Source organism: Microtus oregoni, unplaced genomic scaffold (assembly GCF_018167655.1).
Source record: "Microtus oregoni isolate MIOR12 unplaced genomic scaffold, Mior012 000009F_ref0000495, whole genome shotgun sequence".
In the NCBI taxonomy this organism is placed as follows: domain Eukaryota; kingdom Metazoa; phylum Chordata; class Mammalia; order Rodentia; family Cricetidae; genus Microtus; species Microtus oregoni.
In genome coordinates, this window is record NW_024543068.1 from 49,481,181 (window position 1) to 49,495,242 (window position 14,062).

The 14,062-nt window shown below is 43.9% G+C and overlaps 1 protein-coding gene across 3 annotated transcripts in view; it reads right to left on the reverse strand.

Moving 5' to 3' along the window:
* Dock4 (dedicator of cytokinesis 4) overlaps window positions 1-14,062 on the reverse strand; it is a 389,986-nt gene that overhangs the window by 103,093 nt on the left and 272,831 nt on the right. For all 3 annotated transcript variants that reach the window (XM_041658121.1, XM_041658122.1, XM_041658120.1), the window contains exons 23-25: window positions 12,199-12,391; window positions 2,233-2,360; window positions 43-177 (exon numbers count right to left, since the gene is read on the reverse strand). In XM_041658121.1, coding sequence (XP_041514055.1) covers window positions 43-177; window positions 2,233-2,360; window positions 12,199-12,391 — 456 coding nt within the window. The remainder of the gene's footprint in view (window positions 1-42; window positions 178-2,232; window positions 2,361-12,198; window positions 12,392-14,062) is intronic.

Genomic DNA, 14,062 nt, shown 5'->3' on the forward strand with positions numbered 1-14,062 from the left:
CAGCCAGGCCCTGTGTGTGTGCCACGTGCCGTAGGATCTTACAGTGACATCCTGGAACTGCAGCCGCATGGCAGAGCTGGTAGCTTGAGGCCGACTGGTGATCTCCAGGATGGTCCTGAGCAGGATATCCAGCAGGCTGGCCACTATCACATCTATTTCCTCCAGCACAGACTTTTCCTTGGGAGGAAGAAAGAATAGCACGCTCAGAAGACTGACTTTGCATGTACCAAATCTTGAGTTCATGCCCAAATCTAAAATGAAAGACTCAGAGAAGTCAAGATGACAAGAGATATAGACCTCAACTAAAAACAAAAATGGCTTTGCAGAAGACAGAGCTCCAGAGAGTAAAGGCTCATCCCAAAGCACCTCATTTGACTATGCAATGTGAAGCTGAGACACAAACAAAAAGAGGCAGAAATATTGTTAAAAAAAAAAACAAAAAACAACCAATTCTGAGGCCAGCCATCCTCTCTCTGAGGAACCTGAGCTGGCCTCTCTGGCTGCGGTCTTCCCTCACAGTGTGATTCCCTCAGGTCCTCACTGTGCTTACATAGATCTTCCTAGCACGGCAGTCACACAGATCATGCTCCAAGGCTTGCTATGTGCAAATGATTATTCTTATAAGTTTTTTTTAAGCCTACATGTAAGCATAAGGGACTAGAAAGCAGTAAGGATGAGTATCCTGGTTACAAAGAGCCCTGAGGTTAGTAGCCATGGGAGGGAGAGAGGGATTTTCTTTTTTGAAGTGACTAACACTATCCACACTTCAGGACTCCAGAGAGAGTATCTACACTGCCTACTTCATAGAAGACATAGCTTCTTAACATATGTGCATGAGAAAACCTGGGCAAACTGGCTCTGGGCAAAGGATACTTTTAAAAACTGTATTTAGGGGATATATTTGTAATATTTGCATGAAAATTCCCAATTTCCCCAAGTGAATTGGTTTCAGGTCTAAATTCATTTTGCAAAGTTCAAAAATCTGACTGTAATTTCCAAATTTAAATAGAGAAATAGAAAGAAGTCATCTCTCTTGCAGCTTTTGGCTGTTAGTCTGTCCAGTGACCTGGCTAGTTTTCACTCACGGTGACCGTATCCCAGCAACCTAGTCAGGCGGGACTTGGATCTTTGTGGTCAAGTGGTCAGATGGAGTTTTTAAGCCAGGCAAATGGCTTCTCCCCGCTGTCATTCTCTGTCCTGTTCCCCATCGTTACTGGGCTTCCTGTAGTGGAACAGTGTGCTATCCCTTGCTGTGTATGTGCTGCTCATGACAGGTTCAGATCCAGGTCTCACAGTTTTTCTAAAATGCCACCCCTGTTTCTGCACCAGCAGGGCTCTCTTTCCCCCCCCTCACTCCCCTGGGGTTGTTCTCATCCCTGCTCTTCAGAAGTAGATCACAAACACTGAAAGAATGGGGAAAACAGCACAGACTTTAATGCGGACTGGGGCAAACTGGACACTCAGCCTTCACTGTTCCAACCCCTCCATCACCTGCGGCTGAGGAGCCCAGTGTTTGACCAACAGCCACAGACTGAGGGAAGGAAAACAGGACACCCTCCCTCCTCAGATTTCAGAGCAGACACTGAGCTGAACATAAACCCCAGACATTGTTCCATGTATAAGGAAGCACGCCATGTTCTCACTTTGCGGGGCACTCTAAACTCACAATATGAGTCAAGAGTCAAGCAAAACAGGACTCCTTAGAGCCATAGGGAAAGACTACAGCCAGGGTTGGGTAACGGCTGGACTGTAAGGTACTTCTTGTCTCCTGGGGGCTGTCCTTTGCTTCTGTAATTTCTACAGGACTAGGCCCAAGGGTCATGGCCAACTTCTGAGCATCATCACGTGGCCTTTCCCAGATCAGATCCAAAACACCACATCATGCAAGCAGTAATTTGGTTTTGCCACACAGCCTTCATCTCACCAAGATTTAAGACACATGTGGGAGGCTTTGAGATTGCTAATTTTTCTCACTTGGTGCTCAGTTCTTCCTTGAAACACAACTTTAGGAAGCCAAGCTATTCAAAGTCACTCTAATACCACGATTACTTTTGGATTGTTTGTTTGTTTTAATTCCTTCTGAAAAAAACCCAAGAAGTTCAGCCTGGCTGAAAACGGAAAGTGAGTCTCTGGGCACTTCTCAGTGGTGTGACTTCTTGGAGGACATTTAAGATTTTATTTATTTGCAGAAGCATTTGATGAGAACCACACACTCTGACCTGCGGTACTCACTGAGCTATTTTTCTTGATGAGACAGAATACGTTGCTAAGGATACGTGCGCACATGATCAAGTCCTTCTGTTCTTGCAGGTGGATGTGGAGGTGGTGCAATACGACAGGCAGGAGAATGTACCTCGAGTCTGTGAGAGAGGAGCCATTAGTGTCGCCGCTGCTTGGGTCCCGCACACGCCTCAGCCGAACCCTTTCTGGCTGTTTAATTCCATTTTGATTGTCAACCTATTAGCACACGGTGGTACAGGGGCCCTAGCCCTATGAGTTTTATATTAACAAAAAGGAATACTTTTCCCCAGTGCACGATTCCTGTAGTCAATAGACCTCTCTTAGTGAGCCCTAGTTTCATTCCTGTCTGTCGCCCCATCCTGAGGGTGTTTAACCTCCACAGTCCTACATCAAACGTTTCTCTCACTGTCTCCCACATTCTCTCTGAGGCAGAGCACCAGTGACATCTTACTATGGTAGAGGAGGACTTGGCTGTGTCACCTCCCACCCTGCTGCTGACTTCTCGAGAGCTACCGCACAGTTTCTGGTTAACATTACGACGATGCGTTCAGTGCTCCTGTTGTGATTTCTGGGCCTCAGCACAAGACTCTGTTTTTGTATTGCTTTGTTTTTCTCCTATCACTTTCAGAGTTAGTGAGGAACTATTGTTATCCGTGGTATTTGTATTAAGTACTGCGTGCCTTGCCTTGGCCCCTTCAATGGGAAAGGCAATGGTTCTCAATATGTGGATCGAACAACCTTTGACAGAGTTGCCTAAGACCATCGGAAAACATAGATATTTACATTACAATTCATAACTGTTGCAAAATTACAGTTATGAAGTAGCAATGGAAATTACTTTATGAATGGGGTTACTACAACACTAGGAACTGTATTAAAGGTCACAGCATTAGGAAGTGTCCTGTACTTGGGGACGCTGTCCTGATTTCCTCTCATCTGAGACTTCAAATACGTCCCCAATGGGACCCTCTTGATCTTGCCGTTCGTATTTTCCCATGTTTGTGTTCCATTTTTTCTGGAGATTTCCGTACTTCCTCACCTACCCTTTCTACCTATTTCTTACTTCTGCCATTTTGCAGCTCATGTCTTTGCCCAGGTGCAGTGTCACGGGCTTGGAACCTCTTCAGTCACACCCTCCAGTCCTTGACCCCCTGAGACAGCGCACAGCCCTCTGGGCAATGGGGAGGGGGTGCTCTCGGCATTATCTTTTTCTTTCAAGTGAGTTCTTTCTATGTTCTCATTGTGGCATTTGACTTTTACATGGGAAGATTTCGCTGCACCTGGTGGCTTTGCACCATCTGCTCCTCTTTAGAAGCAAGAAACAACAACAACAACAACAAAAAACAAAAAACAAAAGAATGCAGGTGACACAGGAGCGAGGCTTGGGGACTCCTGTTTCTCTTGATGTCTGCCACTGCAACCCCAGTGCAAAGACGCCTGGCCTTCAGTTAGGAAGGGAGGAAGGGGGGAAGAAAGGAAGGGAGAAAGGGAGGGAAGGAGGAAACTTTACACAGAACTGCAGGCCTTTTCTAAGCAGCACACCCCAAATGGCACCTTACTTATTTACACAGCAATTATCTGACAAAAAAGAAGCAGGAAGAGAACCTGGAAACGGAGGAACCAGAAAGCTCTATGTAGTCATGTTTAATTGGGAGGGAGGGCAAAGTTCATCTGATAGGGTCCCAGCGCTAGTGGGATTTGATTTCTAAAAACTCAATTTGCAGCCCACTGTTAAAATATCTATGAGCTAGGGGTGGACAAAGGGAAACAAACAGTTCACCTGTGTTGAATAAAAACAGGCATGACCATCTAGTCTGGAGAACTGCTTTGCTCCAGGGCCAAGGCAACCAGTCAGTACAAAATATAGGATTAGGAGGTCAAGGCCTAACAGTCTGAGTGGCTAAAATTCTAATTCTTACCTTCATAAAAGAAAACAGGCCAGACACTCTCATAAAACTGAAAGTTAAAACCAAGCCCAGATCCCCTACAGGTGAAGATAAACGGACTTCGTACACACTAAAGCTAGTATCTGTTATATAGATTCTGCCCTTGAAAGGGACAACGCTTTCATACTCCGAGTCTCAGACAAAACTCACAGAACACAGGTCTCCATGGCTGCAGAGAGGGGGACCTTTTGTTTGGTTTGATGTGTATCCACTGAAATGGATAAACCTAGCTGTTGGGAATTCTCTAAGGCATAGACTAGGAAGAATGTGGACAACCAAGAATCTTTTGGTACACTCCTCCTTTAGCTTAGTTAGAAACAGCCTGTCTTAGCTCCCTCTACCAACCAGCTTTAGATAAGGATCGTTGGTGTTGGAATCTGTCCAAAAAGGGTGAGGGTTGCCAGGCTCAAACTGCTCATCACTCTCTACAAACTGGACCGCAACATGGACCGGCAATCAGGAAGGCACCAAGGAACTACTGGGACTGCTGGAGGGCAGAACTACTCTCCACCCAAAGCATGGCGCTTAGCAAATGCCCGTCTGTGGAGAAGCCCCAGACCTGGGAGGGCCTGAAACTGGATTAAAGCCACCAGGAAGTAGGTCAGAGATGTGCGAACCTGGAAAGACATCTCTTAGACACTGGAGCACATGTATGGAGCACGCACTTGGTAGACAGCACAGCGGCGCAGTGCTAGGGATGCTCTGTGTGTAAACTTGTACATGCACCCAAGTCGCCTAAATTCCACGAGGACGCAGCACGGAGGCCATATGCTTTCCAATCATGCTCTCTACTCGCCCCAAACTCCTACCCCACTTCCACTGCTGGGATGTTATTCTCATGCTCACCCTTGGATCAGAAGTTGCTTTCCCTATAAGATTAAAGAAAAAAAAATATACATGCATGGCTTCAGTAGCATTTACTATCACATACCAATTCCTAACCATGACTCAGTGTTCACTCACAAAAAGCCTCTTTAGCACCTGAGTGCACTAAATGATATTAAGGAAGTGAGAGACAGATTTGCCTCTAAGATACGAAGAAAACCCTGCTCTCTGGAGCTTTCTGTGGAGATGGGAGAGAATGGGCACTGAACTGGACATTTAATTATTTATCTAGAGTTGTGCTTGCTGATGCAAGAAGAGAAACACAATAAACTATGAGCCCAGTAATGGAATAACCAGGGTGGGAAGGACATTTCTTCAAAGAGGAGAGTTAAACGGTACCCTGAAGAATACATGAAGAGTAAACCCAGGAGGACTTGGAGAAAGTGGACTGCAGAGAGAAGATGGGACAGAGCAGACAGGCAGGGACAGATGACTACCCTAGAAGATCAATTCTGATGCGTGGCCCCCAAATGAACAAGAGGGATATGACAGGGGTTGGAGCAACACTGTGTGCTGTTTCCAAGGACGATGCTGGTCACACAGAAGATAGGAGGTCCTTAAGGAGATGTGGAAACTAAAGGCAGAAAGGTCTCAGATGTGTCAGCAAGGCTGGGGACTGGGCTGTGGGGGAGATTTTAGGGCAGATGGGAGCCATGTGATGAGTGGCAATGAAGGGTAAAAGTGAGAAGGAACGTTGTGCTTGCTATCGGCACACAGGAGCACACCACGGCAGAGAAGAACGCTGCAACTTCAATAGCAGACCAGGGGAGAGGAGGAGCCTGGGAGATGGTGACGTGCAGAGGTGGAACAGCTGTTTAGTTTATTGAGGTTTGGAGCTCAGGGTAGGATCTCGCCTTGAAACATCAATTTGATATTGGATCAGGGACACATGGGACATTGAGAGACTCTGGGTAGAACGGACCTCAAGCCTCCCTCAGATCTCACACGTTGCCTGGCAAAGTCCCCTCAGCACTAACTCTGCCACATCTTACCATAGAACCATTTGTTCAACATCGGCTATTATGCTAGATCAAAAAAAGACCAAGGGCAGAGACTGTTTAACTTCCATGATATTTACGATTTAATTTCATACATGACTGTAGGAGCCACTGGGGGAAGGAAGGGTTATGTGTGGGGTGTGCAAGGTGCTGATGGGTTGTTCATATGCTGGAGGATGGCCTCAAACCCATGGGGACATAGGCAGCACTAATGAAATTCAGAGGGATATTTAAAGAAAAAAGACATGAGCCCTGCGTGGTGGTTTACGCCTTTAATCCCAGCACTGAGGAAGCAGAGGCAGGTGGATCTACAGAGTTAGGTCTACAGAGTAGGTTCCGAGACAGCCAGGGCTACACTTGTCCCATAATAAATAAATAAATAAATAAATAAATAAATAAATAACACAAGGATTGGAGGATGGGAATGGGGAAGTACTGGGGGAGATTTTGGAGAGTGGAAAAGATTTAGGCTGATATGACCAAGATACAATGGGTATGTAGGAAATTGTCAAATAATAACAAAATTAAATAAATATATACAATACATTAAACTTATAAAGTTAAAAAGGAGTATTTACTGGATAAATAAGTTCTATTAGGCAGTGGAAATAGGGCCTGGTGTCTGTCTTTACTGGACACAGCTCAAATGGGATGAGGGCAGAAGGCACCTGATCACAGTCCAGCACATCTGCTGTGCCCATCCTGAACAGCAGCTGGATGAGGCTATTCCTGTCACAGCGCCAACCGCAACAGCTGCTGCAGCACTTAGACTGGCCCCGCACTCCATTCCCCTGAAAATCTGGGCCAGTGTGGGTGAGTGACGATGGAACCTCTTCTCCAGAGATGTGCTGGCTGTCACAGGCCAGTACTAAAAACTCCAGGACCATGGCAAGAGAGCAAAGTGGAGACCGAATCCTGAGTACCCAACATGAAGTTACAGCTAACAGATTCCTAAGCCAAGTCCAAATTATCATGGGGTAAAGCTGTGACAAAATTCAGGACAGTCTACGGACAGCTTGTGGAAATGGTTGAGTACAGTTCAGGGATGTGGAGGGTGTGTAGAAAGTCCTTGGCCCGTAGTCTTCCCTCAGGGTAAGACTGGGAAAGGAAGCCGAGAACAGGGAAGGGGTTGGGGTAAGGGTAAAGTGTCCAGAGAAAAGGGGACAGAACACTAGTGTTCCTAAGATCCTAAGTAAGTTTTTATTCTTTGTCATTCTTTATTCTTCTGTTTGTTTAACCCATTGCCTCTGTCTCATTACTCTCCTGGGTAATTGCTTTTATAATATATTTTTATAGTACATAACTAAGAAGAAATCTCCATTAAAAAAAAAAAACCCAAGACCTTTATACTTTTTCAACACGTGAACGCAGGTCTAAGGTGTGAGCATCACTGGGTACTCATCAAGTAGAGTAAGGATTTTATTCTTGAGGTTAACAAATTAACATAGAAACCTAATCAAACATTATGCCGATAATTCCTAGAATATGCTTTAAAATAGCATTATATTCTATTTTCCTCTCATTTGTGTTTTACTCTTTAAAAAGATTTACATGTCTGTGTGCTTGTGTTAGCGCCTCTCACATGTGTGTTGGTGCCCTCAGAGGCCAGAATATGGCATCGGATCCCCTGCGGCTACTGTTACTCGCAGTTGAGTAACTGAACTTGGGTTCTCTACAAAAGTAGCAAGTACTCTTTAACTGCTGCGTGATTGCCCCAGTCCTTTCTTATTTTCTATTACAGCTTTCACCCGTCTACAAAATTACGGGTGTAACTGGGGAGCCCTAAAGGGCTATTCCTTCTGAAGACTGGCGCATAGAATTGCTACCATAAGCTTTCTGAGTCTTCTCTTTCCAGGTGAAAGCGGGGAGTGCTGGCAGCTTGGCACCCTGAGAACCGACAGCATCTCATCTAGAGTGGAGGACATGGCTGGCGTGGGGGAGCCCAGCAGTTGGTTCTCCGTGTCTGACTCTGGGGTCTAAACAAGCTATTTTAGATACTAAACAGTGGCAGTCCATTCCTCCTCTGCTGCAGACTGCTCAGAAGGCCCAGGACAGAGGGGCCTCTCACTGTGGAGCAGGCAGTCAGGCCTTATCGCATGGCATGTGTCTGACACACAACTGTTCAATCATAAGCAAATAAAAATACGACGTTCTCTAAGGGTGGCTGCCGATTCCTGCTAAACAGATACCAAGTAACAGAGACAGAGCCACAGCTGACTCTCAAAGCTCCTACAGAGACTCTCTCTGATCTGCAGCACAGGAGACTCTCACCGCCATTCCCTGAACTCCCCCTCCTGACTCCCAGCCTCCACACCTCCTCCCACGCTCTACTCACCAGCTCCCTTTCCATCATTGCCAGAACAGTCTGCTCTAAAATGCAAGCCTCCTCTACTCGGTTTCTCTGGAGAATATTCCCCATACAGGATTCTATTACATCTTTAATTTACAGAACATTCTAGGTCTCTTGGTGGGCTTATCCTGCTAGGGTCAAATTCTCAAAAATTAAATTTTATTTTCTTAACATGTGGTCCAATTGTGGACCTTCTTCTTTTTATGGCGAACACTAGTCCCCTAGACAGATTGTGCACTTGGTCAGACTCTTCCTGCTTATGTATCATGAACCACACCTCTGCTCATAAAAGCCAACCTCAGTAATAAATTACGAATAGCAAGTGTCTTGGTGGTGGTACTCTAGGTTGGGGATGTGGAGCTGTCATGAAAAGAGAGTCAAGAATTAGTCCTGTGTTTTCAGCTGAGGATTATCGCTGTCGAACATGCCCATCCCCACCATCGTACTGCCATCTCTGGGTTACAACTCAGTCGAGAAAGAATCACGCTGTGATTTCCAGTCCTCAGGATGGAACCCTACTGCATTGCTCTGGTTTTCACTTTTAGCTTTCAGAGTTATTGAGGAATTATTGTGATCTGCGATATTGTATATTTAACACTATGTGCCTTTCCTCGGTCCTTCCAACCTGTAAAGCAGGGGTCTCAACCTGTGGTCACTTGTTGTCCTCTATCTGCTATGTTGAGTGGGCTACACTGGGGCCTTTTGTGTTGGGGTTCTTTGCTCACCCTGTCATGCTTATAGTTACAATTTTATATTGTCCTTCTTCTAACCCCCATCTAGTTATTTTCCTCCAGTTGTGAGCTCAGGCATTTATATTATACATTTGGTTTTCCTCCCAATATCTTTTCACTCCTGAGTGTACCATGAATCAACCTGCTTATCCCTTGAGTTCTCAGTGAGAGAGTTTGAATGCCATGGTCACATAGGACTCTCTCTTGGTTTCCCTACCATGGGAAGTGGCCTGTGATTTAAACACGGCTGTTTCAATCTTGGAAGACTCCCAGGGACACTTCCTATTTTTCTCTGTGAAGACAGGCTTCTTCCGGGTATGTTGTACCTTATCGTTTACACATAACAGCCTTTGTTTTCTTCCATGATGAGTCAGCAAATGTCAAGCCAAGCATCACTGGGCAACTACGCTGGCTGTGAGTGGCTTCTGCTTCTCCATAATCCATCAAGGGGAGTGTGCCCAGGCTTCCTAGCTCTTCTACCTCCTCCACGCCATATGGCAACTCTCCACTTCCTAATCCTGACTGGGCCTCTCCTCCAGGGCCAGGCACAGACCCTGCAGAACATCTCCGGAGCAACCTTAGCAAATATCCTCACCAACTTTTACAGAGATCTGATTATCTTAACTTCTGAAATGTGTTGGCGTCTTTTCTTAAAAAGCTCTCTGATCTTGCTTTTTCTATTTTGTTCACTGAAGGTCAGGAATTCAAAGGAACTGTGTCTATGGAATGAATAAAATCCTCTCAAATAATTTCCTTACTGTTGGAAGCCTATTTTATGACCTTAGCTGACCTTTTCATGTAGGACTTTACCTAATAAAGAATTATCTGGTCCGTCTACGGGAAACAGAGCCAAAATCACAATTCCTGTGAGACAGGAGTCAATCTTCCTCAGTTTGGAGAAAGCAGATTGATGCCTGAGTTAAACTAGGGACTTGGTCAGCCCCTGTCCATCCCACACCTCTGCTCCTAACCCTAGAAGGGTCCCCCAGCTGCAGAAACACTACCCTTTGTTCCAAGAGACAAAAGTTTGGAAACTACAGAAGGAAGCAGTATCTTTCCCTGGAGCAATGGAACTCAACCTTCCGAACACTTCGATCCTTTAGTACAGTCTCTTGTGTTGTGGTGATCTCCAGTCATAAAATTATTTGCTGCCACTTGGAATTTTGCTTCTGTAATGGATCATTATGTGAATACCCGTGCTTTCTGGTTTCCTAGGCTATGCCTAGGGAAGGGACATGTGGCCCCAAAGGAGTCACGGCTGATAGACTGAGGAGCACTGCTCTAGAAGGGTGGGATTTTTTTTTTCTTTTAATCAAGAGAAATCAAAAGTCATAACTTTCTTTTACATCGATTGGAGCATTTTTGATTTCAGCAAAAGGAAAAATAGAAGACATTAAAAACAAGTCTTCCTCAACAGGAGAACAAAATGAGTGATGATATAGTAACTTAGTAAAAACTAGTATTATATAACAGTAAAAGGTATGCACTCCAGCTATATGAGCATGGAACAACAGCCTACCATTTAAAACAGAAACAAAAGAGTGACACGCACCATGGTATTTAAAGATGAAAGAAAACGGAAATGTGTGGGGGACAGGTCAATCAGCTTGTCTTATAATGAAGGACTAGAAGATAGCACCCAGAATCTCTGAAATTCTGGAAGTTTCTATAAAGAAAATATAATGTGAAAGGAATGGACTTTCTTTTCTTTTCTTTTCATTTTATTTTGAGACAGGATTCCTCTATGTAGCCTTGGCTGTCCTGGAACTAGCTCTGTAGACCAGGCTGACTTCGAACTCAGAGATCCCCCTGCCTCTGCCTCCTGAGGCCTGGGATTAAAAGGTGTATGTAACCATGCCCAGCTGAGAAAATATAAAAGTAATGAATTCCTTAATAAAAGACCTAAAGTAAATACTTGATGTTAAGATTTGTTCATGATTTACTTATTTGTTGTATCTTTCTCTGTATGCTTAAGATGGTTTATGACAAAATGATGTATTTTTTCAGTGTCTTTGATATTACATACTCACATATACATTCAAATGGAAAAATAACTCCAGAAAGAATCTATCTTAAAAACTTCTTAGCTGGTGAATCACTTCAAGTATGTTTTAAAATGAGGAGGATACTTTATTATTTTCTTCAGAAAAAGAAGAATCTGAGAAGCAAGATAATTTAAAGATACCTAGTAGAGCAAAATCCATCTGGTAACTGACAGCTTGATGTTGGTATACCAAAAAACACAAGAATACAAAGAACTTCTATACATTTTTAGAACACAAACTAAGGTGGTTTGGGTGAGGCTCATCTCTTTGAATATTTGGTTCCCAGTGGGTGGACTGTTTGTTTAGGAAGGATTAGATGTGCCCCTGTTGGAGGAGGTGTGTCACTGGGGGTGACTGAGTTTCACTCACTCACGGAACATCAAACGCTTGCTCTCAGCTACCGTCCTGCCTGCCTACTCCCCATTACACTTCATACCGTGATGATCTCAGACTCTGAAACCCTCTGAAACTGTAAGCAAGCCCCCAATTTAATGCACCTTTAAAAAATAAGTTGCCTACATATAGTATCTCTCCAGAGCAACAGAACAGTGACTAAGCCAATATCTACATATGAATCTCAGAAGGAAAAGGTAGCTTTTTTCTTGCTCCATATAACAGGAAATCTACAAGGTGGGCAGGGGAATCATACTCATACTAATACGAGCTGTGATTATAATCGATAATTTATTCAGTACCTTCCCCACTTCCCTTCTTTCTTTGGTCATTAGATCTCACTTTTTGTACTTTGCTCAAACTATCCCTAAACTTCCGGATCCGCCTGCGTCATTCTCCTAAGTAGCTGGGACTACAGGGGGTGAGCCACTGTGCTTGCCTTATTCGGTCTAGAAATGACACTTTGCTAGTCACACTTTTATATCTAATGGATAAACATATTTCCCATCCAAATTGTTAGACTTTTGGGAAAGTATTTTTCATTTTGAACTGCTCCTTTGACCTCTGGACATAAGCTATGGAAGAATGGCTAGAGAGTCGCCACCGTACCTGGGTTGGTGTAGAGCTGGCTCTCCACGGTTTTGCCAATGCACTGAAGCTTAATTGCCTGCAGGGAATCATCCACATGCATGATGGTTGGCAGGCTGCCCAGAGTGTCCTGAACCAAGTTGGCCACTTCCCGGACATCAAAGAGCTTCAGCAGTTCTGAGTACACAGCCGGAAAGGAGCTCAGGAACACAGCCTGAAAACAAGGAGGGAGTCTGCATGAATTATTGATGACATAAAAATAAGATGTAAAATGTCACCAAGTTTAAGGACTGTCACAAGTATTCTTAAGGAGAAAAATAAATGAGCATAAGCTCTGTCATCTAGAGCTAACCGGCAAAAATTTAAACCAAAACAAAAGTGTGTGGCAGATAGGAAAGGTGTTAGAATTTAGAAATTGTGTTTAGAATAACACAATAAAAACTGGAGCTTTTGGAAAAAGCTCCAACATTAGCAAATGACTGGCATCTACCCCACCGAACCAGCAAAATACAGCCCAGCCGTATTTGCCGAACACACACGGCCCAGTTCTGAGCTGTGGTCACTGAGATTATATTTCTTTTTGGAGAAATTTTCTGAACTTCTCATTTAAATCTCTTTTCCCTTTAAGAAGCCAGACACACTGGTTCCCTAAGGCATTTGGTTTGTGATTGGGGAGGAAACCCTGGACAGAACAAGAAAATGTGGCTCTATGTAGTAGCCTCGCTTCTAGTCAGCACTGTGACTTTGGGAAGTCCTTCCGTCCCGTGGGCTTTGGTTTCATGGCTGTCAAGGAAACAGATCGCTAGAGTAGTTCCCCACATTGTTCCATGGATGTAAAAACCGCAAACAGTTTTTAATGAAAACAAATCTACTTATCATTTTTAGAGGAAAAAATCAATATGATTATCACACGCCAAGAGGCATAACTTAAAGAAAAATATCTAAAAACAAAATCAAGTGGGCTAAGATCGAACATCGCAGGGAAGCCTATGTGGAGCCCAGAGAGGGGAGGCAATGGAGCCATCAACCAACCTCACATCTGCCCAAGGAGGTGGGCCATGTATATATAACATGCCAAGACTCCTGGACAGGCTGGTTTTCTAACACGACCCCCGACTGTGTGCTTGAGTGGACATGTTCTGTTGATTCCAACACGGAACCAAATTCAAAGCTCCTGAGCTTAGTGCTTATTCAGTGCAGCACAATGAAGAAGAGGAACCAGAACTGTATTCCTAACGCTAAAGCTATCAACACTCACAAGATGCAAAAGTTATGATTCTTTACTCTTAACGATTATAGATTAACAGATAGGACGGAATGCATTTATGGAAACCGTATAGTGTACATCAGTATCAGGCAGTCAATAAAAATATTATTTTTTTGTAAATAATTTTAACATTTAAATAATTGTTTAAAATCAAGGTGTCATGTGGGCTGAGTTATTCTCAAACACACACGGTGTAGCCAAGAACGACCTTGAATTCCTCCGATCCTCCCACCTCCTCCTTCTAAGTGCTGAGGACGGAACCTAGGGCTTTGCTAGTGCATTCCAGACAAGCAGTCTTCCAACTGGGATGAAACCACAACCCCCCATATTCTCAAATACACTTTATTGTGGCTACTTTCTATTTCTAAATAAAAACAGCATGCTTGTTCCTCAAACACTATTCATTTGCTTGAATATTCTTAAAGTGAGTAACTTGGATTCCCTGCTAAAGACTATTTATATAATCTTCAATGTACTATGCAAAGAACTGAGTCATAAAAATGAAGTAAAATCAATAAAAGTAAAATAAGAAAAATCAACGAGCCTATATTTCTGATCATGAAAGTCAAATTCTCTTTCTCAGGTATCCCTTAAAATATTACTGAATTCTGTATTATA